Below are 24472 nucleotides of genomic sequence, written 5' to 3' on the forward strand. Positions count from 1 at the left end.
CATTTCAGATGTTTACCACCCACTGTATGGAGAAGGGTCTTCTTGGTAACTTTTCAACAGTTATCAGTGGGTGCCCCCTTCAAAAAATAGCTGCTGACCCCTTGTGAATATCATGGATCATTGCACCATTTATGCTTAGAACTGCTCACTGGTCCCCTTTGATTTAAGTTCCAGGGGAGTCCAAGATTCCTTTGGATCCCCCTTATACTACAGCAGGAACATACTTTATCTCTAGGAATAGTATCATCAAATGCTCTGAGTTTGGTGACATTGTCCTCATCTGGACATCAATCAATCAATAGTATCTATTGAGCACTTACTGTGTTCAGAGCACTATACTTAGCGCTTGGGAGACTATAATACAACAGAATTAGCAGACACATTCACTGATATTTTTAAACTCCTCTTCCTGCCCTTTCCCTCCTCCTGTCCCTCTCTTCCTATTCTTGAGAGGAGAAAGAGGGATGGAGGAAGAGAGAGAGAGACAGAGAGAGAGAGAAAGAAAGAAAGAAAGAGAGAGAGGCCGATGAAAGAGGGCTGGAGTGAAAGAAAGGGAGAGAGAGGTTGAGTAAGAGGAGCTGAGAGAGGGGAAGGAAAGAGAGAAAGAGAGAGAGAGAAAGAGAAGGAGATCAAGAGCGCATTCATTAAGAAACAGCTTCCATGCCTCCTGCAGGATGAAGGCACTGCCTACAGCTCTCAAAAGGCCATTGCTTTACAAAGAGAGAAGTGAAGCTACAGATGACTTAGGGTTACAGAGAGATCTGCCAGTGACACACACGTCTTGTGATCCTGTTGCCATCTCCTCCTTGGTCTGAGTGTGTTGAGATGACACTGTCAGAGAGGTTCACCAGAGAGCACCAGTAATGGCCAAGCCCTGAGCTGCTGCTCCCGGGGAGACATGGAGCTTCCTCCCAGCAACTGGAGCCTCTCCTTCCTCCTCCTGCTCCTTGGTAAGTGCGGAGAGAGACCGAGCCTAGGCCCTCGTAACTGTGGGAGCTGCTAAATTCAGCCCCGAAGTATTGGAGCCTGGGAATTTTACCTTTAATGGTCACTTATTTGGAACTATTTCACAATTAGTGAGGGAAAAAGAAGCTGAAATTCTTACAATGAAAAGATTATTTAGTTAGCTTTGACTTTTATAGGTAGATGTGGTGTAGAGTTTCACTATGAAGAGTTTACGTGCCAGTACTGTGCAAGATGAACATGATTCTGAGTTAGTTGGCTGATTCTCTTTGGGGTGCAGGGCTCTGTGGAAAGTATAGGAGACTTGGGTAGGGAGGTTTCTGAAGGGTGGCTCTGGGCAGTGCTGATGATTAGAATGCATTCGTTGCTGCTGTATACAAGGCCACTGTGAAATGGAAAGTTGAGCAATTATTCAAATAATTTAGCCAATGTGCACAGTCAACCTATTTCAAATCAAAGAGGGATGCTCAATATCAAGGGGGGAGGGATGAGTTTGACTTAAACTACCCAGATGATTACTTCAGTCCCCATGTACTGTAGTATTTCCACTATCAGTAATCTACTTTAATGCCTGTCTCCCCCTGTAGACTGTAAACTCTTTTGTGGGAAAGGATCATGTTTACCAACTCTGCTGCACTGCACTTTCCCTAACACTTAGTTAGTGCCCTTCACAAAGTAAACACTCAGTAAATACCATTGTTTGACTGATATACCCTTGAGTTTGGCTCCCAAGTGAAGAGGAGAGTCAGTGGTCATTCAGGGAATTCAGGCCGTGAAGACAGCCAAACCAGATGATGCAGGGACTTGGAAATCTATTTTAGGTCATAATATATCCATACAGGCAGATTAAGCTATATACAAATATATTTCACTCATCTTTGCCTAGACAGTGTAGCCCTGGCCTAGCCTGGTACTGATGTATGGATCTGCTTTCCCTAGTAGAAACGCAGTGTAACCTGGTGGATAGAGCATGGACTTGGGAGTCAGAAGGACCTGGATTCTAATCTTGGCTCTGTCACTTGTCTGCTGTGTTATCTCGGGCAAGTCACCTAACTCTTCTGTGCCTCAGTTACCTCATATGTAAAATGGAGATTCAGATTGTGAGCCCCATGTGAGACAGGGACTGTGTCCAACGCAATTTGCTTATATCCACCCCAAAGCTTAATAATAATAATAATAATGTTGGTATTTGTTAAGTGCTTACAATGTGCCGAAGCACTGTTCTGAGATCTGGGGGGGATACAAGGTAATCAAAGTTGTCCCACGTGGGGCTCACAGTCTTCATCCCCATTTTACAGATGAGGGAGCTGAGGCACAGAGAAGTTAAGTGACTTACCCAAAGTCACACAGCTTACAAGTGGTGGAGCTGGGATTCAAACCCATGACCTCTGACTCCCAAGCACGGGCTCTTTCCACTGAGCCACGCCGCTTCTACAGCTTAGTACAGTGTATGGCACTTAACAAGTTGGGACTCATTTTTCAGAATTTTAAATGACATTAAGCTATTGCTTCTTACCTGCAGTTTTTAATATGGCTACTGTCTCCACCTGTGGCCTAGTTTTTTTTAATGGTATTTGTTAAATGATTACTATGTGCCAAGAACTGTGCTAAACACAGGGGTAGCCACAAGCTAATCAGGTTGGATGCAGTGCATGTCCCATATGGGGCTCTGTTTCTTAATCCCCATTTTTCAGATGAGGTAACTGAGACTCTGAGAAATTAAGTGACTTGCTCAAGCAGACAAGTGTCAGAGTAGGATTTAGAACCCAGGTCCTCTTGACTCCCAAGTCCATGCTGTAGCCACTAGACCACGTTGCTTCTCTAATGTTCCAATTGCCCTGGTGATGCCTTGAAGGTGGTCCTGTGACCAGGAACTGGAACAGGGACAAATCAATAAATCAATCAGTGGTGTCTATTGAGTGCTTACTGTGTGCAGAGCACTGAACTGAGCACTTGAGAGAAAACAATACAACAGAGTTGGTAGACACGCTCCCTAGCCCACATCCTCCCCCTGGCCTGGAATGCCCTCCCTCCGCACATCCGCCAAGCTAGCTCTCTTCCTCCCTTCAAAGCCCTACTGAGAGCTCACCTCCTCCAGGAGGCCTTCCCAGACTGAGCCCCCTTTTTCCTCTCCTCCACCACATCCCCCCCGCCCTACCCCCTTCCCCTCCCCACCACACCTGTATATATTTGTACATATTTGTTACTCTATTTATTTTACTTGTACATATAACTACTCTATTTTGTTAATGATGTGCATATAGCTGTAATTCTATTTATTCTGACGGTTTTGACAACTGTCTACATGTTTTGTTTTGTTGTCTGTCTCCCCCTTCTAGACTGTGAGCCCGTTGTTGGGTAGGTACCGTCTCTATATGTTGCCGACTTGAACTTCCCAAGTGCTTAGTACAGAGCTCTGCACACAGTAAGCACTCAATAAATATGAATGAATGAATGAATGAATAAATACCTGGGTCTGATACTATGATTGGATGCTCTTTTGCCGTGGGACTCTTAGAGGACCTTCCATCTTGTTTTCCTGTGGCACAATGATAAGAGCACCCAGATTAGAGACTTGCATACCTTCAGTTGATCTGACTTGATTCACTGATGTTCCCTGTAAAAGGATAAGGCAGGTAATTGAAGTTTCTGGGTGAGGAAGGGTGAGGGCTGGAAAAGAGCCGGTAGTGATTATTCTTTAAAAGGCAGCCATCAAACCCCAAACTTCTTCACCTGAAATAAAATGAGGAGAAACCAAGTGGAGTATCAATTTATATCTCCCGGGAAGAAATCTGAACAATTGAGAGGCAGAGTTTAGGAAGGACCAATAACTCCCATGAGAGACTTGACTTCACACCTTAAGAAAAATTCAGTCATTAACAATTATGACGAGCCACATAAATGGCAGTCAATGATGATTATTGAACACTTACTGTATGCAGAGCACTGTACTGAGAGAGCTTGGGAGAGAACAATAAAGTTGATAGACATGATCCCTGCCCACAATGGGCTTCCAGTTTAGAGGGTGAGACAGGCATTAAAATAAATTACAGGAAAGGGAAATGTCAGAGTATAAGGATATATACGTAAGTGCTGTGGGACAGAGGGTGGGGTGAAAATCAAATGCTTAAGGAGTACACATCCAAGTTCAGAGGTGACAAAGAAGGGAGAATGAGGTAGCTGAGGCCCAGAGAAGTGAAGTAACTTGCCCAGGATCACACAGCAGATGAACGGCAGAATACGGATTAGAACCCATGACCTTCTGACTCCCAGGCCCAATCTCTATTCACTATGCCATGCTGCATAGGAAATGAGGGCTTAGTTGGGGAAGGCCTTTAGGAGGAAGTGTGCCTTTAATCAACACCGTCTGGTTCTCCCAACCAGGGCTTCTGGAAGCCTAAGAAGGTTTTTCTGCTGCTAGAATTTCTTGGTAATCTAAATTATAAACAGAAAGGCAGATCATGTCAGGTTGGAGCTCTTGACCTTTAATGCATATGGATTGGATATGGGTGAATATTCCGCATATACAGGTGCAAAGTACATTATCCATGCCAGTTTCTACCCCAGAAGATGCCCCAAGTGATCACTGTCTCCAATCAGAGGGAACCTTTCCCTGTAGAGCAATTGGGCTCATTGTGCAGAATTGTTTTAAGTCCCAATACGCTGAAAGTGCTGTGATTGCTACAACAGCCAGTCAGCTCTAAGTTTTTTAACCAGTGTCACTAGTTGAAACTTCTCACACCACTATCTGAACTTGCTTCAAGCCTCTTGGATAAAACTACTACATTGTTTTCTTCACTTTCAGAGAATGAGGCTTAAATGGTTTAAAACACTGGTCTAGAGAAAGGTGAAAAACTCAAGTAGTTGATGACCTCACTTGTGTCACTTACATGCCTGACATTATTTTGTTATTTTGAATTTCCATCAGCCCTGAAAATCCTCTTTACAAACAGCATGTGCTTAAATCTTCCCCTCATCTTTGTGCAGAAACGCTCTGGGCATGTTACTCCCCTCCTCAAAAATCTCCAGTGGCTACCAGTCAACCTATGCATCAGGCAAAAACTCCTCACTCTCGTATTCAAGGCTGTCCATCACCTCGCCCCCTCCTACCTCACCTCCCTTCTTTCCTTTTACAGCCCAGCCCGCACCCTCCGCTCTTCTGCTGCTAACCTCCTCACTGTGCCTCGTTCTTGCCTGTCCCGCTGTCAACCCCTGGCCCATGTCCTCCCCCTGGCCTGGAATGCCCTCCCTCCACACATCCGCCAAACTAGCTCTCTTCCTCCCTTCAAAACCCTACTGAGAGCTCACCTCCTCCAGGAGGCCCTCCGAGTCTGAGTCCTCTCCTTCCTCTCCCCCTCCCCATCCCTCCGCCCTACCTCCTTCCCCTTCCACAGCATCTGTGCATATGTTTGTACAGATTTATTACTCTATTTTACTTGTACATATTTACTATTCTATTTATTTCATTTCGTTAATGATGTGCATCTAGCTTTACTTCTATTTATTCTGATGACTTGACACCTGTTCACATGTTTTGTTTTGTTGTCTGTCTCCCCATTCTAGACTGTGAGCCAGTTGTTGGGTAGGGACCATCTCTATGTGTTGCCAACTTGTACTTCCCAAGTGCTTAGTAGAGTGCTCTGCACACAGTAAGCGCTCAATAAATAGGATTGAATGAATGAATGAACAAACAAAAATAATTTCTGGTCATAATTCTGTGAATATACACGATGTTTAAAATTATCATTTTAGACTGTTGGATGATGCTGTCCTTTTTATTTCAGAATTACCCAAGGTTCTTGCTGGAAGCTCTCAGATTCCACTCAATGGAACAGTTGGTCAGTCTGTCCTTCTGCCCTTTCGCTTCATATTCAACTCATCAGTTCCTGATCCTCTGGCTATTAGATGGTATTTTAATGAGAACGAAATACTTGGCTCCCTCACAGTCAAGAACTGCTCTTTGAGCTGTGTCTGGGAGAATCCCACCCACTGTTGCAACAAGTCATTCACTCAGGGTCCACGCCATCAAGGCCGTGTGGAACTGTCTCCTGAAACCCTTTCTGTGCTCCTCCACAACTTGACACTCAATGACTCTGGAGTCTACAAAGTAGCATTTAATGGAGCATGTGAGTTTGAAGTAATCGAGCTGTTGGTGACAGCCCCTGCTTCCATGCCAGGAAGTGCAGCAACCAAGCCACCTAGAAATACAGGTACAGAGTGAGTTAGAGGATGGGGAATTGGGGTGGGCTGGGAGGACCAAACAGCCACCTAGACCATGGAGACAAGGCTGTCTGCAGTGAGAGTCTGTCTTCTGGGTCCAATTTTGTCTCATGGTCTCATTGCTGTTGAAGTGGGGAGAAAAAAAGAGAAAAACCAATGCAATTTAAATCTTGCACTAATAGAAGCCACTAGATTCGACCACTTTAGCCAGCATTGTGGACACAGAATAGAATGAAACATGAAACAGCAGATAAATCTATATCTTTTGAAGGACCAAAATTTGACTTCAGAATGGAGAAAATAACTTTGTATATCTCACTCATTGCTTAAATATTTTCTATGAAGATGATTTCCAAATGCATTTCCAAATGCACATCTGCAGCCCTGATCTCTCACAGTTTCACAATCCTGTATTTCCTTCTGACTTCAAGACATCTCCAATCTGAGTTCCTCATCCTCATCTTCCCTCCTAAACCTTCTCTTCTTCCTAACTGTCCTGTGCCCCTTGACAAGTCCACCATCCTCCCTGTCCCAAAAGATCACAATCTTGGTGTTATCTTTGACTTCTCTCAGTTATTCAGTCTGACCCAGAATCCTGTCAGTTCTTCATATATTATATCTTTTGAAGAGTTTGTACAATATATTTTCAGATTGCCTATAGATACCATATTTTGGAAATACAATCCTATCACCAAGCTGATTGCCATCCAGCTGGATGCACTTTTTTTTACAACCAAATACGCTCATGAAAGGTTTAAATTAATAATAATTGTGGTACCTGTTAAGTATTTACTACGTACCAGGCACTGTATTTATTGCTGGGGTGGGTACAAGCAAATTGGGTTAGACACAGTCCTTATCCCATGTGGGGCTCACAGTCTCAATCCCCATTTTACAGATGAGGCAACTAAGGCACAGAGAAATGAAGTAACTTGCCCAAGTTTGCACAGCAGACAAGTGGTGGAGCCCAGATCAGAACCTATGACCTTCTAACTTCCAGGCCCGGGCTCTATCCACTATGCCATGGAAGTCTATATGCTGGTATATGTTGGGGGAGCAGTTGCAGATGCAATTTTGTGCACCTGTTTTGCCTACTCTCCACTAGCTGGTTTCCCAAGTCAAAAGCAGATGCTTCCACAGCCCCTACACATGACTGAGGGGAGGAAGGAAGAGAGGAAGGGGATGGTACGGTGAGGAATGTGTGGCTCTGAAGGAATTAGAAAAAGAGCCTCCCCCAGCATCCTCCCCCTCCTACCTCACCTCTCTTCTCTCTTTCTACAGCCCAGCCTGCACAGTCCTCTCGTCTGCCACTAACCTTCTCACTGTGCCTAATTCTCACCTGTCCCACCATCGACCCCTGGCCCATGTTCTACCTCTGGCCTGGAATGCCCTCCCTACTGCCACAAACTAACACATTTCCCCCCTTCAAAACCCTACTGAAAGTTCACTTCCTTCAGGAGGCATTCCCAAACTAAGCCCATTCTTTTCCTCTGCTCTTCCTCCCCTCCCCATCACCCCGACTCCCTCCCTCTGCTCTACCCCCCTCCATGCCCTATAGCACTTGTGCATATATGTACATATTATTCTATTTATTTTATTAATGACGTGTATATATCCATAATTCTATTTACTTATACTGATGCTATTGACGGCTGTTTACTTGTTTTGTTTTGTTGTCTGTCTCCCCCTTTCTAGACTGCAAGCCCATTGTTGGGTAAGAATTACCTCTATTTGTCGCTGAATTGTACTTTCCAAGCACTTAGTACTGCACTCTGCACACAGTAAGCGCTCAATAAATATGAAGCAGCGTGGCTCAGTGGAAGGAGCACGAGCTTTGGAGTCAGTGGTCATGGGTTCAAATCCTAGCTCCACCAATTGTCAGCACTGTGACTTCGGGCAAGTCATTTGACTTTTCTGCACCTCAGTTACCTCATCTATAAAATGGGGATTGACTGTGAGCCCCCTGTGGGACAACCTGATCACTTTGTAACCTCTCCGGTGCTTAGAACAGTGCTTTGTACATAGTAAGCACTTAATAAATGCCATTATTATTATTATTATTATTATTATTATTATTATTATTATTATTGAATGAATGCAAGGAGACAACAGGGCTGAGATCTAGCAGCTATGGGTCCAGGGTGGTCAGCCTGGGTTACCCCAGCCTGGTCCCATCCCCCCCCAGAGAGTCAGCTGTCCCACTCCCAACTACAGATCCACTTTCACAGGCACATTGGACCCAAAGAAGTAGCTTCTGTTCCCAGTTGAGGAGGAGGAGGGGTTGGAGGCCTGGGACGGGCAGCTGGGAACTGCCTTTCACTTCTCAAGTGGTGCAAGTGCAGAGACTCTTTTCTCTAGGCCCTTCTTGGGGTCGGGGTAGACTATAAACTTATGGTCAGGGAATGTGTCTGTTCATTATCATATTGTAATAATAATAATAATGGTATATGTTAAGTGCTTACTATGTGCAAAGCACTGTTCTAAGCGCTGGGGAGGTTACAAGGTGGTCAGGTGTTCCCACGGGGAGCTCACAGTTTTAATACCCATTTGACAGATGAGGGTACTGAAACCCAGAGAAGTAAAGTGACTTGCCCAAAGTCACACAGCTGACAATTGAAGGAGCTGGGATTTGAACCCATTATCTCTGACTCCAAAGCCCATGCTCTTTCCACTGAGCCACGCTGCTCCTCTCTCCCAAGTGCTTAGTACAGTACGCTGTGAACGGTAAGCACTCAATAAATGCAGTTGACTGACAGAGAACATTATTCCCATACTTTGATCAAATCTTTTCCAGACAACACCGAGTGTTTCTTTCATTCTATAGTATTTCAAAGATCTGCTCCTTCCTCTCCATCTTTGCTACCACCTTGGTTGAAGCCCATATCACTTCCTCCCTACCCCCACCCCACCCGCTAGCTGGGTTACGGAAGGAGCAGCTTCTTTATAGCCTCTCAGCTTCAGGTTTTTCCCATTCTTATACCTAAAAAGATGATCAAAGAACTTCACTCCTATCTGCAAAAGCCCTGAATAGTTACAGTTGACAAAACAATTTTCTCCTAAAAACTCACCATCTGGAGAAATTAATCAATCAATCATATTTATTGAGAACTTACTATGTGCACAGCACTGTACTAAGCTCTTGGAAGAGCACATTACAACAGAATTTGCAGACAGGTTCCCTGCCCACAATGAGACTACAATCTAGAGGGGAATTTACAGTCTGGAGAAGGAGAAAGCATTCCTTGACTAATCTCCACCTTCCTGGTCATGCTGTCTCATCTATCATCTGAGCACTCCCATATATATCTCATTATATATTTGTTTGTTTAAGGATTTGTCTTTGTTTATCATTTTTATCTAGCTAAAGACTGTTTACCTATCACAGTAGGAAGTTTAAGGACTTTCATCTTCCAGATCCAATGTTTTATTTGCTTGACATTGCACTCTTGCCTGGTTGAGCTTCTTGCTTGTTATTTGCAATCCATTATTATTACCATTCTCTTCGTCTTCCAACTTTATCTAGATGGTGAGCTCCTTGTGGGGCAGGCACTTTGCCTGCTCTGATATATTTATAATCTATCCCAGTGCTTAGCACAGTGTTTGGCACACAGTAAGTGCTTATTAAATACCACAACCAACTACTTTTGAAATTTTTTTCTTATTGTATATTTGGCAATTTGTGTCCACTATTAGATTGCAAGCTTCTTAAAGATAGGGATCATCCCTCTTAAACTGAGAGCCCCATGTGACTTACCTGGTCTTTTTTATGGTATTTTTAAGCACTTATTATCAAACACTGTTTTAAGCACTGGGGTAGGTACAAGTTAATTAGGTAGGACACAGCCCTTGTCCCACATGGGACTCACAGTCTAAGTAGAAGGGAGAACAGGTATTTAATCTCCATTTTATAGTTGAGGAAACCGAGGCACAGAGAAGTAAGTGACTCACCAAGGTCATATAGCAAGCAATTGTACTTCCCAAGTGCTTAGTACAGTGCTCTGCACACAGTAAGTGCTCAATAAATGCAAATGAATGAATGAATTCAGGATGCTGTAGGTGCTCAATAAATGCTACTGATAATGATGATGAACTAGTGCATTTAAACCACTGTTTCAGGAACTATTAGCTATACTTTTGGAAGTTCTCCATCCAAGCTACTTAAATAAACTACTATAGTTCTTGCTGTGGTACCTAAGGCTGAGAATAACCTGTTTTAGATAACTAATGGATTTATATAAGCAGGTGATTCACAATTAAAGTTGGCTGTATCCCAGTAACTCTTGTATTAGCCTGGCTTGCTGCGTAGATCCCCATGCTTGCTAATGTGTTCATTAATTCAGGATTGGGGACAAGTAGCATCTCAATGGCATTCTCAAAAAACAAAATCCTGTTATAAACACACTTCGGAGAGGAGGTTTCAGTAATATATCTATTTCATTCTCTATCTTGTGATAGAACTAACTTTCCTGCTTTTTTTTCCTTTCTCTCTCTCCCTCTCTCTTGTTTTCTCTCTTTCTCTCTCCTGGGTGTTCAATCACTTTTGATAAAAGCAGCTGTAGCAGACCTAGTCTCCTGAAATGGAATTTATTTGAACATCATTGAGCATAGGCTTAACACCTGAACCACTTCAAAATTAAAATCTTGGGAAAAAGAACTCATATATGAAACCGTCAGGACAAGGAAGCTTCCATTCTGTGTTGTCTGGAGTTGCTCAAGGGCAGTAATGGTAGTATTAGAGTCCACTTGCTGCTTTGCGCTGTACTAGGTGCTCGGGAAATACACAATAAAGAAGTGACAGAGTGCCCATAAGAAGCTTACACTTACAAGCTAAAATGCTTACAACTAGAGTGGTCAAAATTAATAACTGAATGCATATAACCTGAATGCTGAGAAGGTTATAAATAGGTTTATAAGCTCTCAAGTTGGCTGAAGGGGTGATAGAGCTCGGGGTTCTGGGAAATTAGCATGGTTTAGTGGAAAGAGCCCAGGCTTGGTAGTCAGAGGATGCAGGTTCTAATCCTGTCTCTGCCACTTGTCTGCTCTGTGACCGTGGGCAAGTCACTTACCTCCTCTGTGCCTCAGTTATCTCTTCTGTAAAATGGGGATTAAGACTGTGAGCCCCATGAGGGACAACCTGATTACCTTGTATCTACCCCAGCATTTAGAACAGTGCTTGGCACATAGTAAGCACTTAACAAATACTATTATTATTATTATTATTATTAATAATAATTGGGAAAGGCTTGTTGGAGGAAGCAAGAATTTAGGAAAGTTTTGAATGTGGGGAAAGTTGTGACCAGTTTGATGCAGGGAGGAAGGGAGTTTCATGCTGGGTGAACAGTGTGCCCAGGGGGCAGAGGAGCAAGATTCAAGGATCAGACATAGCTAGAAGGCTGGCTTGGGAGAAAAGAATCAGTCAGTCAGGGGCATTTATTGAGTCCTAACTGCATGCAGAACACTGTATTAAGAACTTGGGAAGTACAATACAACAGAGCCGATAGACACATTCACTAACCATAGGGAGCTTACAGCCTAGAGCCAGGAAAGAAGAAAGTGAGTTAGAGACTAGCAGATATAGAAAGCAGAGAAGTAAACTGGGGCCAGATCGTGGTTTGCCTTGAAGCTGATTATGAGGTGTTTTTGTTTGAGACAGAGGGACACAGGAAGCCATCGGAGGGTTTTGAGGATAGGAGAGATGTGGGCTGAGTGATATTTCTGCGCAGCAGCACGTAGTATAGATTAGGCCGGGGAGAGGCTGGAGGATGGGAGGCCAGAAAGAAGAGTTCTTTTCTGCTCATACACTTTTCCTTAGCATGTTTGTACATATTAATTTATGTTAATTCTCACTCACTATTCCATTCTCCTATACTCCACGATTGCATTCTATATATTCCCCTGTTTCCACTATTTGTGAATTTGTGTCTGCCTATCTCTAGTATTAGCTTGTAAGTCCTCTAAGGCAAGGAATGTGTCTTGAACTTCACCTGCACTCTTCAAATTGTCTTGTATGATGCTTTTACAAACAGTAAGGACTTAGAAAATGCTACTGATTTATTGATTGGGTATCCATTTGAACGCACGCACATATGGATGTCTATATTTCTTTTTGAAAAATAAATATACCAAGTGAAGTACTCAAAGAGCACAATATTTTCTTCTTAGGAAGCAATGCCCTGACTTTGGGCCTCATTGTTGGGATCTGCTGTATTTTCATCATCCTCATTCTCCTGCTATTTCTGTTGGGCTGCCAAAGCCACAGAGGTGAGTGGATCAGCTGTCTTTGATTTTTTTGCAATGAGCCCTACAAATGCTGGAAGGTCACGTAGATTTTGCTAAAGATGATGGGATAACAGCTGTGATGCTAGTGATGCTAATGATGAAAAGAAAAGAAATAAAATAAAAAATGGAGGTGAAGCATAATGAGTTGAGCTGGCATCTGGGTTTCTGATGCTTCCTAAATTATTTAGAAAAAGCCAAACCAGGGCAGTCCTTGAAGAATGGCCCAGGGTAGTGAGTTAGAGGTGACTGACCCTAATCTAACTTCCTTGATAGGTTGTGGTTACACAGAGCCCCATTTGAACATCCTAAATTTTTTTTAAGAAATAATTACAATGATTGTTGAGGTACTGAGAGAAGTGGTTATTATGCAAACAACTGAAAAATTAAGATCTTTATCTGGGGACAGCAGAGTGTGTGGACTAGTGGAAAGAACACGCCCTGGAAGTCAGAAGACCTGGTTTCTAATCTCAATTCTGCTACTTGCCTGCTTTGTGACCTCAGGCAAGTCTCTTAACTTTGTGCCACAGTTTTCTCACCTGGAAAATGGGGATTAAATCCTATTTCTGGCTATTTAGACTGTGAGCGCTATGTGGTAGAGGGATATTGTGTCTGACCTGATTGTCTTGAATCTACCACATTGCTTGACATGTTGTAAACACTTAACAAATACCACAGTTATTATTATTTTTATTCTTTTATTTTCATTATTATCCAACAGGAGAGTGTCCAACAGGATTGCCCAAATCAGTGACTCTTGTGATTCATTCATTCATTCAATCATATTTATTGAGCGGTTATGGTGTGCAGAACACTGTACTAAGCGCTTGGGAAGTTCAAGTCAGCAACATATAGAGATGGTCCCTACCAAACAACGGGCTCACAGTCTACAGGGGAGAGACAGACAAAAAAACAAAACATGTAGACAGGAGTCAAAATCATTAACAAAATAAATAAAATAGTAAATATGCACAAGTAAAATAGAGTAATAAATCTGTACAAATATATATAAGTGCTGTGGGGAGGGGAAGGAGGTTGGGCAGATGGGGGGTGGGGAGGAGGAGAGGAAAAACAATAAAGTCAATTGAAAGGGCCCAGAAGATTCCTTTTTCCCCTTCGGGCAAAGGAGCTCCAGAAAACTGGCCATAATTGGAGATATTTGAATTGGATAGCCATGGAAAGACAGGTTCATCCCTAAGACCCTGCATTCTGTGTCTGGGAGACACTGGATCCCTATCAGGATATGGAGTCATTGCTAGGGTGTGCCAACTTACTGATTCCCACCGTTTGTCATCACCCATTCATCTCTCCTCCCCATCACCCCCCAAATTCCACAGGTTTTGGTCTCTGTTTGGAAGGAGAAACACCTCCAGTGGCTAGGAGCAAATAGGCAGGGAAAACTTGATTAAGGGGAGTTTGCTAGGAAGGGCAAAACAGTATACTAGGTTAGAGAAGCAGTGTGACTTAGGGGATAGAGCAAGGGACTGGGAGTCAGAAAGACCTGGGTTCTTATCCTGGCTTTGCCACTTACCTGCTGTGTGACTTTGGGCAAGTCACTTCACTTCTCTGTGCCTCAGTTACCTCATTTGTAAAATATGGATTAAGACTGTGAGCCCAGGAAGGACATCGACTGTGTCCAACCTGATTAGCTTGCTTAATATCTCAGTGCTTAGTACAGTGCTGGAACCTCAATATGTGATAAAAAGCAGGAAGAAGATGTAGAATGCTAAATGGTGTTAGCAACTCTGTGAGAACAAGGTGATTCTACAGTGTCCCCTCTTTTACCCAAAATGTACAAGGATCAGACCGGTCTAAATAGGCAACACATTTGGATAACTGATCCGCAATTTTTCTGTCACCCGAGGTGGCATACATGAACTGAAGACAGTGCAACAGAATATGTATCAATCAATCAATCAATTGTATTTATTGAGCACTTACTGTGTGCAGAGCACTGTACTAAGCGCTTGGGAAGTACAAGTTGGTAACATATAGAGACGGTCCCTACCCAACAATGGGCTCACTGTCTAGAAGGGGGAGACAGAGAACAAAACGCATTAACAAAATAAAATAAATAGAACAGATATGAACATGGAACATGAAATAGAACATGGACAGTACAACAGAATATGTAACAATCAATCAATCAATCGTATTTATTGAGCGCTTACTGTGTGCAGAGCACTGTACTAAGTGCTTGGGAAGTACAAATTGGCAACATATAGAGATGGTCCCTACCCAACAGTGGGCTCACAGTCTAGAAGGGGGAGACAGAGAACAAAACAAAACATATTAACAAAATAAAATACATAGAACAGATATGTACAAATAAAATAAATAAATAAATCGAGTAATAAATACGTACAAACATATATACATATATACAGGTGCTGTGGGGAAGGGAAGGAGGTAAGGCAAGGGGGGATAGAGAGGGGAAGGAGGGGGCTCAGTCTGGGAAGGCCTCCTGGAGGAGGTGAGCTCTCAGTAGGGCCTTGAAGGGAGGAAGAGAGCTAGCTTGGCAGATGTTGGGAGGGAGGGCATTCCAGGCCAGGGGATGACGTGGGCCGGGGGTCGACGGCGGGACAGGCGAGAATGAGGCACGGGGAGGAGATTAACGGCAGAGGAGCAGAGGGTGCGGGGTGGGCTGTAGAAGGAGAGAAGGGAGGTGAGGTAGGATTGGGCGAGGTGATGGAGAGCCTTGAAGCCAAGGGTGAGGAGTTTCTGCCTGATGTATATGCCACTGTAGAGTGTATGCCACTCTATCACTCATCTTTTGTTTAATCTTTCTACAGTTTGTGCAAAGCTAGCAATGGAGACTAAGACAATAAAGCAAAGAAAGGTAAGACCTGCTGGTATTCTGGATTAGCACTGTGTGGTGGTGAATAAATAGAGGTCTTTTGGGGGACCAACAAAGATGCTCCTGGCAGTGAGAATGCATTGTATGTGTGAGTGTGATTGATAATTGAAAATCAATCCTTTTCAATTGTAGTTATGGAAAGTTCACATTCTACAGCACGGTAATCAATCAATGTCATTTATTGAGCACTTAAACACTGTACTAAGCACTTGGGAGGGTACAATACAACAGAGTTGGTAGCATTTGTTGCCCACAATGCCAAGCACCATTTTCACCGTTCCACCTCCATCATCCTCAATGGTATTTATTAATTAATTCATTCAATCAATCGTATTTATTGATTCCTTAGTGTGTGCAGAGCACTGTACTAGACATCTGGGAGAGTACAATGCAAAATAGTTGGTAGACACATTCCCTACCCACAATGAGCTTACAGTCTAGAGGGGGGAGACAGACATTAATATAAATAAATAATTTATAATATATGATTTATAAGTATAAATCATTAGAGAAACAACATGGCATAGTGGATAGAGCACAGGCCTGGGGGTCAGAGAGTCATGAGTTCTAATCCTGGCTCAGCCACTTGTCTGTTGTGTGACCTTGGGCAAATCACTTCACTTCTCTGGGCCTCCGTTACCTCATCTGTAAAAAGGGGATTAAGACTGTGAGCCCAGCATGGCCCAGGGACTATGTCCAATCTGATTTGCTTGTATCCACCCCAGCTCTTAGTACAGTGCCTAGAACATAGTAAGCACTTATCAAATACAATAATTATTATATTACAGTATATTACCCTCACAATAGATTTCTCATGTTTAGTGGTAGATAGGATACTGATGATTGTCTCAACATACCCGTTCATTTTCCAAAATAAGATGAGACTACTCTTCCAAGCATTTAGTACAATCCTCTACACATATACACTGAGTAAATTCCATTCACTGAGCCTTTGTACCTTCCCAAGAGCTTAATACAGTGCATGCATACTGTTGGTTGATTGATTGATTGATTAGAAGGCCAAATTAGATTCTATTCTAAGCCAGCAAAATGGCCAACTAATTCCTCATAGCAGAAAACCTCACTTTAATATCCTGAGGGATGAGATTTGGGCTCTGAGATAGGTTCAATCAGTCGATGATATTTATTGAGCTCTTACTGTGGGTAGAGCACTGTGTTAAGCATTTGGGAGCAGTACAATTTTGCACTCAGGACAGGGGCATTATGGTGTGTTCTCACACCAGGATACCTGCCGAAGGTATTTACTGTGGACCTTTAATGTGCATCTACTAAGCACTTGGGAGAGTACAATAGAGTTAAGAGATAAGATCGTCCTCTTCTCACAGCAAAATATCCTCCATTCACTAGGGGCACCCATGTGGGACAACCTGATTACTCTGTATCTACCCCAACACTTAGAACAGTGTTTTACACATAGTAAGCACTTAACGAAGGCCATTATTATTATTATTATCCATCAGAGAACATGTCTTGTACTTTCCCAAATGCTTAGTGAATTTTATACCTTGTGGCCCCTCAAATATCATTGCTACAACTACTTTCCATCCAGAGGAGGATGGAAAGGAGAGGAAAGAAGGAGGGGGAATTTTTGTTTATTATTATTATTAAGTAATAATATTTAAATAATATTGGGATTTGTTAAGCACTTATGTGACAGGCACTGAACTAAGTGGTGGGGTAGATTCAAGCAAATCAGGTTGGACACTGTCCCTGTCCCACATGGGGCTCACAGTCTCGATCTCCATTTTACAGATGAGGTAACTGAGGCCCAGAGAATTGAAGTGACTTGCCCAAGGTCACACAGCAGACAAGTGGAGGAGCTGGGATTAGAACCCATAACCTTCTGACTCCAAGGCCCGTGCTCTATCCACTACATCATGTTGTTTCATCCGTTGCGCCATGCAGGTTTACAGGACATGCTCATTCTATAGCCCACACCCTGAGCCCCGCCTCAGCCAGTGCCCACCTTGGACCTGTCCTGGGATATCTGAGGTGTGCCATAGTATCAGGGACTAGGGAAGCCTGAGGTGACAGTATGGGGTTAATGTCAAGCTGAGGATTCACCTAAGGGACTTTCCCCAAACGCAGGCGGGAAGGCCGGAAGCCACCTCTTCCCCTTTTTTGCTTCTGGAGCACCATGAGGAGGCGGCTGGGGCAGAGAATGAAGGAAGCTGGAGGTGGAAGCATGGCACAGGAAGGAGCAAAATAAGGAATCTTTTGGTTCCTGAATATGAGGGTGTTTTCAACCAGACACCCAAGAGAAAATGGCTCAATCCCTCAAACAATATGTCTTGGCTTGGAGAGAGTCACATGAAGAGAACAGTGACAGGGGGGTGGAGAGAGGGCTTTCAAAACTGATCATCACCACCAACGGGCTGTGAGGGATTACCAAAGTACTGTTAATGTCAGGGTCAGTTCTGTGTTCTTGTTCACTGAGGCCAGTCCTGAAGTTGCCGTTTAACTGAAAAGAGGGACCGCAACCTGCTAGTACCAAAATAGAAATCCCACTTCTGCCCAGGAAGATGAGTTTTGGTCTCTGGGGCCTGTTCTTTTACTGCCCTTGAGAAATAGCAGCTGATGTAACAAGGCCTGTGGCCTCTGTTCACATAGCAAACCCACAGCTTGTGGTCAAAGCATTATACACATTTTAAAGCGAACACCCCAGGTTTCAGTTGTTTACCCAAAGAGAAGAAATACCATATTAATTGGAAGAAGTGGGGTTAGGAGTTGTGTGAGATGTTAGTGGTTAAAAGGGGTCTGGGTTGAAGATTTGCTCGGGTAGTAACATGCATTCTCTTGTTTCCCATCTCCCCCTCTGAGCTCTGCAACTTGGAGTGGCATTCCCAGCACTTAGAACAGTGCTTGGCACATAATACGCACTTAACACGTACCATCATAATTATTATTATTATTATTATTATTATTATTATTATTATTACTATTATTATTACAGACATGCCTCTCAGCTACCACCTCTCCCTCTCTGAGTTCCTCGGAGAAGTAGAATGATAGCTCTCCTCAATCCCACATTTTTGTATTTAAACATGGGCTTGGACTTCTCTATCAGTCCATGGCAAACTTGGCAAACATTCATTTGATTGTGTTTGCAACTGTGGACTCTGAGCTGCAAGGTGACTGAAATTCCGCTCCTCTAGCCACAAACCCTATAGATCTTGGTTGTCTTTCTGCTGCCTTAGTGTTTTATTTCATTTTTTCTTATGGGTCTTTACCCAGTTCCCTCTCCCCATTTTTAATTTTCTGAATATGAGCTCCTGAGGGCCGGGGACTGTGTCTAATTTCCACCTGGGTGATCTTTCCCAGTGCTTATTACAGTGTTCTGCACACAGTAGGCACTTTAATAAATACTACTACTACTACTACTACTACTACTACTACTACTACTACTACTACTACTACTGCTATTACTAGTGTTTATTGAACACCTTTTGAAATGAGCAGAACAGTATTCTAGGTTCTTGGGAGAGCAAAATTCAAGTAAAAAGACATAGTCCCTACCCTTGAAAATCTTACATTCTAATACTAAAGGGACCAAAGGGTAGTTATTCATTCATTCATTCATTCAATCGTATTTATTGAGCACTTACTGTGTGCAGAGCATTGTACTAAATGCTTGGGAAGTACAGGATCAGAACAAGAAAGATTGGTTGAAATGTGTTGAGCAGTGTACTGAACAAGAGAAGTAACACAGGCTAGTGTAAAGAGCAAGGACTTGTGAGTCGGGAGATGTAGGTTCTAATGCTGACTCCTCCAGTTGCCTGCTGGGTGACCTTGGGCAAGTCATCTCACTGCTCCATGACTCAGTTTCTTCATCTGTAGAATGTGAATTGCATACCAGTTATCCCTTCTCCTTAGGGAGGAGGAACTGTGAGACAGGAACTGTGGCCCATCTGCTTATATTGTATCTAACCCAGTGCTTGACACATAGTGAACACTTAGCAAATACCACAATTATTATTGTGATTATTAACATTTCTAGCCACGGATGTGGATCTGAATCTGTTTAAAAAGTCACCAAATGAAGGTAACCAGGGAATAGAATCAGGTTTCAAAATGGCCTTGGAGAAATAATCAGAAAACAAATACAGTTCAGCAGGAGCAGAACAGAACTAGTCGTTGGGGAAAATTAAAGGCACAATTATATCATGGGGGGAACTGATCAAGGGAGGACCAGCATGACTTAGTGGAAAGAATATAGGTCTGGGAGTCAGAGCACCTGGGTTCTCATCCTGGCTCTGCTACTTGCCTATTGTGCTACTGTGGGGAAGTCATTTAATTTTTCTGTGTCTCTATTTCCTCATCGGTACAATGGAGATTCAATACTTGTTCTTCCTAGTTAGACTGGGGTTCACAGGGACAGGGATGGTGTTCCACCTGATTATCTTGCATCTACCCCAGTGCTTGAAACAGTGCTCGGCACATACTAAGGGCTTAACAAATGCTACAATTATTCTTCTTCTTAGTTGGAAAAGATCTAGGGATCATAGTGGGCCATGAACAACATTGTAAGAACTGACTTTAAAACATAAAATGGGCTCCTGAACACTAACTTTAAACATTGTGAAGTAGTTCTCTTACTACATTTAGCTCAGTCAGACCCTTGATTGTTTTAAGCTCCATATATAAACCTGGATGTGGAAGTTCAAGAACCAAAAAGGTGGAGAAAGATGAATAAGAAGGTGAAGATGAATGAGAACCAGAAATATGAATATCTGTTGCTGAATTGCATTTCCCAAGCGCTTAGTACAGTGTTCTTCACACAGTTAGCACTCAATAAATATGATTGAATGAAGGATTGAAAAATGAAATCTATAAGGAAATCTCTGAGGATAGGTTAAAAGGTACTAAAATGACTGGACCCAAACAGTAGGCTGAGGAAAAACTTAATAATGGTCTTCCAGCATGTGACAGGCCCCAACACTCTTCCATTTTTCTCCATGTTCCCCAAGTACAGAAACACTGAATGATAAAGGATTTTAATTCAGATGAAAGAGAAAAATTCCTGCTTGTGAGGGCTATGAACTGGGAGAGGTTATGGAGCGGGTTTGGAGAATCCCCTTCCTCTCCTCCAGGATGGTTCATATAGTCCTATTTGGAAGGACTATATGAACTTGCATTTGTCAGCTGTGTGACCTTGGGAAAGTCACTTAACTTCTCTGTGCCTCAGTTACCTCATCTGTAAAATGTGGATGAAGACTGTAAGCCCCATGTGGGACATCCTAATTGCCTTGTATCTACCCCAGTGCTTAGAACAGTGCTTGGCACATAGTAAGCACTTAATAAATACTAATATTATTATTATTATCAAGTAGGTAGATACACTAAATAACTACTATTGGTCCTGGAAGGGTCATCCTTTACTGTATCTACCTATCTCCAGATCTAAGAGTTTCTGTCACTTTCTTCTTGTGCTTGTCTGACTTTGCCATGACAAATCTTTCCTAGTTCTTGGTCCTCCTGAACAATCCAACTTCACTTCCATTTCCTGGCATTCCCCTGTGTGTCTCAGTGCCTCTGGGAGCGAATCTGGGAAGATTCCTAAGACTCTAATGCAGACCTCACATGTTTCAATGCTCAACATGACCCCATGGCCCAGTGTGGGTTGTAGGCTCAGGAGAGGATGTGAGTCTTTCACATTTCAGACCTTTCCAGACTGAGCCCCTTCCTTCCTCTCCCCCTCGTCCCCCTCTCCATCTCCCCCATCTTTCCTCCTTCCCTTCCGCACAGCACCTGTATATATGTATATATGTTTGTACATATTTATTACTCTATTTATTTATTTATTTATCTTGTACATATCTATTCTATTTATCTTATTTTGTTAGTATGTTTGGTTTTGTTCTCTGTCTCCCCCTTCTAGACTGTGAGCCTGCTGTTGGGTAGGGACTGTTTCTATGTGTTGCTGACTTGTACTTCCCAAGCACTTAGTACAGTGCTCTGCACACAGTAAGTGCTCAATAAATACGAATGACTGATTGATTGATTGATTGATTGAGTCAAACCCAAACTGCTCATGCAATTGCCCTGTCCTTCTCAGTTCTGGGGTGAGAGAGGTTGGGGAGGGCCCTCACTTTCTCTAAAAAAATAAATTCAAAGGAACTGGGTGCCCACTTCCACTTTGTGTTTTAATCTAGGAACCAGGTCCCAAAGAACTCCGCCTAGAAAACCTTCCACCTGGACCTGATGCAATTTATGAAACAATTAGAGAAGACCAGATGAAATACCATCCCGCTCCAGATCAACTGACTTTGTATTCAACCATCCAGCTGCCAGTTGAGTACTAACAGCCGTAGTCAATGCAGTTGGCCTCAAGATTGAGAAGGGCCTAGAGGTTCTTTGGCTAAATCTATATGCCTCCAGTCTGTGAAAACACCTGTTTCTTGCCCCAATCTGCACAGGGCAAAGATAAATGCCTGGCAACAAACTGGGAAGATGGCTGCAGAAGTGATGGATGGGTTAGTCATAGTTTAACCCTCATCAGACCTTAATCCATTAACCCACTCCACTAGACTTAAATTAATATTAATCCAAAACAGACTCTCCTCTAACTTCTCATATGAAGTGTGTGTGTGTGTGTGTGTGTGTGTGTGTGTGTGTGTGTGTGCGATGACTGTGTGTACAGAAACTAGGGCTATTGCTATTTTCTTTCTAAACTTTCAAAGACCATAGCGTTGATACCCAGTGGGCCGTGAATGAAGGGAAACTGTACTTGGGGGGAATCGGGTGGTGGGGGAGGGGAGAAACTGTTCCTCCCACAGAGAACAGAGGAGAAAAGTGGTCTCTTCCAAGCCAGAGAACACGTGTAGATTGCAAACCCTTACAAACAACAAATTTGAGCAAAGAAGGGTGGTATCCGCTAGCTATCATTCATTGTTTCATTCAATTGTATTTATTGAGTGCTTCCTGTGTGCAGAGCACTGTACTAAGTGCTTGGGAAAGTAAAATATAATAGACACATTCTCTGCCCACAATGAGTTTTACAGTCTAGAGAGCTTACAGTCTGTCAATCAGGCCACTCCCAATCCAAGTGAGAGCCAGGCCAAGGATGCCATCACAAGGCCAAAAATTCCGGAACGCATGTGAACTCCTAGGGCGAGGCTGGTAAGGTGGAGCCTTACAAAATCATTCTCAGAAGTTTGTAAATGGAAAAACCCAAGCAGCTGGGGGAGAGACAAATTGGGATAGCCTTGGCAGAGGACAATGGACAGCAACCCCCTCCTTCTGGCACCACCAGTTCACATTTTTTATTCCTAACCCACTCTTGAACATGAACTATCAGGTGTTTAGGGACTGGGCTAATAATAACTATGATAATTGTTAAGTGCCTAGTATATTCCAAGTACTGTTCCAAGTACCCCAAGTAGTGGGGTAAGTACAAGTTAATCAGGTTCCTGTTCCACATGGGGCTCACACTCTTACATGGCTTCCCATTTTACAGATGAAGCAACCGTAGCGCAGAAAAATTAAATAACTTGCCCAAGGTCGCACAGCAGACAATTGGTGGAGCCTGAATTAGAAACCAGGTCTTTCTGAATCCCAGGTCCTTGCTGTATCCACTAAGCCACGAGTTTGGGAGTTGTGTGTTGGGGGCTGAAAAAGTGGAGAGGGTCCCTTGAAAAAAGTCAAGAGAAGCAGTGTTGTCTAAGGGAAAGAGCCCAGGACATGGAGTCTGGAGACCTAAATGCTATTCTTGTTTCTACCACGGGCCTGTCTTGTGACTTTGGGCATGTCACTTCACTTGCCATGCCTCAGTTTTCTATTTGTAAAATCAGGATAAAATCATTTTTCTCCCTGAGCCCTGTGTGGGAGACCTGTGTCCAGTGTGATTATTTTGTATTTTACAGAGTGTTTGCACACAATGCTTAATAAATGTTGTCATTTTACTACTTGAGAGGGTAGGAAGAGTGAAATCAGGGAGGGTAAAGTCTATGCTTTCTATAGCTGTGGAGGCCACACTTTGACTTTAAGAGAGACTAAAATGAATCTAGTCATATTTTACTTTTTCTCTCCGCCTCCCCCATGCTCCTTCTTTGTCCCTACACTATGGAGGGCAAGGACTGGGATTATTTGCTTGGTTGTATAGGGCCCAAAGCAATGCCATGTGAGTTGGAAACTGAACAACTGTGCCTAAAGTAGGATACCCCAGAAATGAAAGCCTTTGTCAACCAGCGTAATTATGCAAGCACTTAGTACAGTGCTCTGACACAGTAAGCATTCAGTAAATAGTGACTGATTCATACTTTATAAACATGGTTTGACCTGAAGTCTGGGTATCCAATCCAAGGTACTAATTCTTAAAAGCATTTCAACCATATTGGTTATTTCCAATTATCATGTTTCCATGTCATTTAAATAATGCCTCTATTTCTCCAGGGATGTGGTGAGATTTAAAGATAAATGTGTGACATTAAGATCAGTGATTATTGGAAATAGGTGTTTAGTTTCATATTTCCTTGTTTAAAATAGAGATAATCACATGCTATATATTTAAAGGAAGTATTCATTTCTTGGGTAGGGTGAATCAAGGAAACTTGCCAGTGACTTTATATACTGGGAAAAAGAGTTGGTAATTTATCTTGGCAATCAGAAGTGTTAATAATTGTGTTTTATTATCTTTTATTTATTTCCGTTTTTGGTGCTTTGCTTTTGGGTGATATAATCAGCAGAAAGTTTCAATGTATTCGTTGTTACTGGGATGAGAACTAATAAAACTGATAGCAAATTTTCAAGTGATTACCTTGTGCTTTCCTTCATATGTCATAATTGTAGTAAATCTCCTCCAGGAAGCCTTCTCCAATTAATCTCTTATCTCCCCACCCACTGCATTATCTAAGCAGATGTTAGTCTTCCTCCTAAGCACTGAGGTATCACCCCACCCACACAGAACTTATGTATATATCCTTATACTGGGTTGCTTCTCCTACTTAAACTTTATTTTAATATCTGTCTCCCCCATTAGACTGTAAACTGGGAGCAGATGAGTCACCAAGGGAGTGAGTGTAAATCGAGAACAGAAGGGGTCCAAGAACTGAACTTTGAGGAACCCCTACAGTAACGGGTTGGGAGGGGGAGGAGGAGCCTGCAAAAGAGACTGAAAATGAAAGGCTGGAGAGATAA

At 42.8% G+C, this 24472-nt stretch overlaps 1 protein-coding gene across 1 annotated transcript; it reads left to right on the top strand.

The window, feature by feature from the left end:
- The first annotated feature begins 845 nt into the window (after positions 1 to 845).
- On the top strand, positions 846 to 22645 carry LOC119929970. The gene is made up of 5 exons (XM_038748361.1): positions 846 to 950; positions 5748 to 6173; positions 12346 to 12444; positions 15252 to 15298; positions 21490 to 22645. The coding sequence occupies exons 1-5, from the start codon at positions 899 to 901 to the stop codon at positions 21637 to 21639; spliced, it is 774 nt and encodes a 257-aa protein (XP_038604289.1). The 5' UTR covers positions 846 to 898; the 3' UTR covers positions 21640 to 22645.
- Positions 22646 to 24472: the final 1827 nt, after the last annotated feature.

The sequence above is a fragment of the Tachyglossus aculeatus genome, chromosome 6 (assembly GCF_015852505.1).
Source record: "Tachyglossus aculeatus isolate mTacAcu1 chromosome 6, mTacAcu1.pri, whole genome shotgun sequence".
Taxonomy (NCBI): Eukaryota; Metazoa; Chordata; class Mammalia; order Monotremata; family Tachyglossidae; genus Tachyglossus; species Tachyglossus aculeatus.

Coding starts and splice junctions, on each gene's coding strand:
- LOC119929970 (XM_038748361.1), top strand. CDS start 899: ATGGAGCTTCCTCCCAGCAACTGGAGCCTCTCCTTCCTCCTCCTGCTC. Junction 951..5,747: donor CTTCCTCCTCCTGCTCCTTG/GTAAGTGCGGAG, acceptor TTTTTATTTCAG/AATTACCCAAGGTTCTTGCT. Junction 15,299..21,489: donor AGACAATAAAGCAAAGAAAG/GTAAGACCTGCT, acceptor GTTTTAATCTAG/GAACCAGGTCCCAAAGAACT.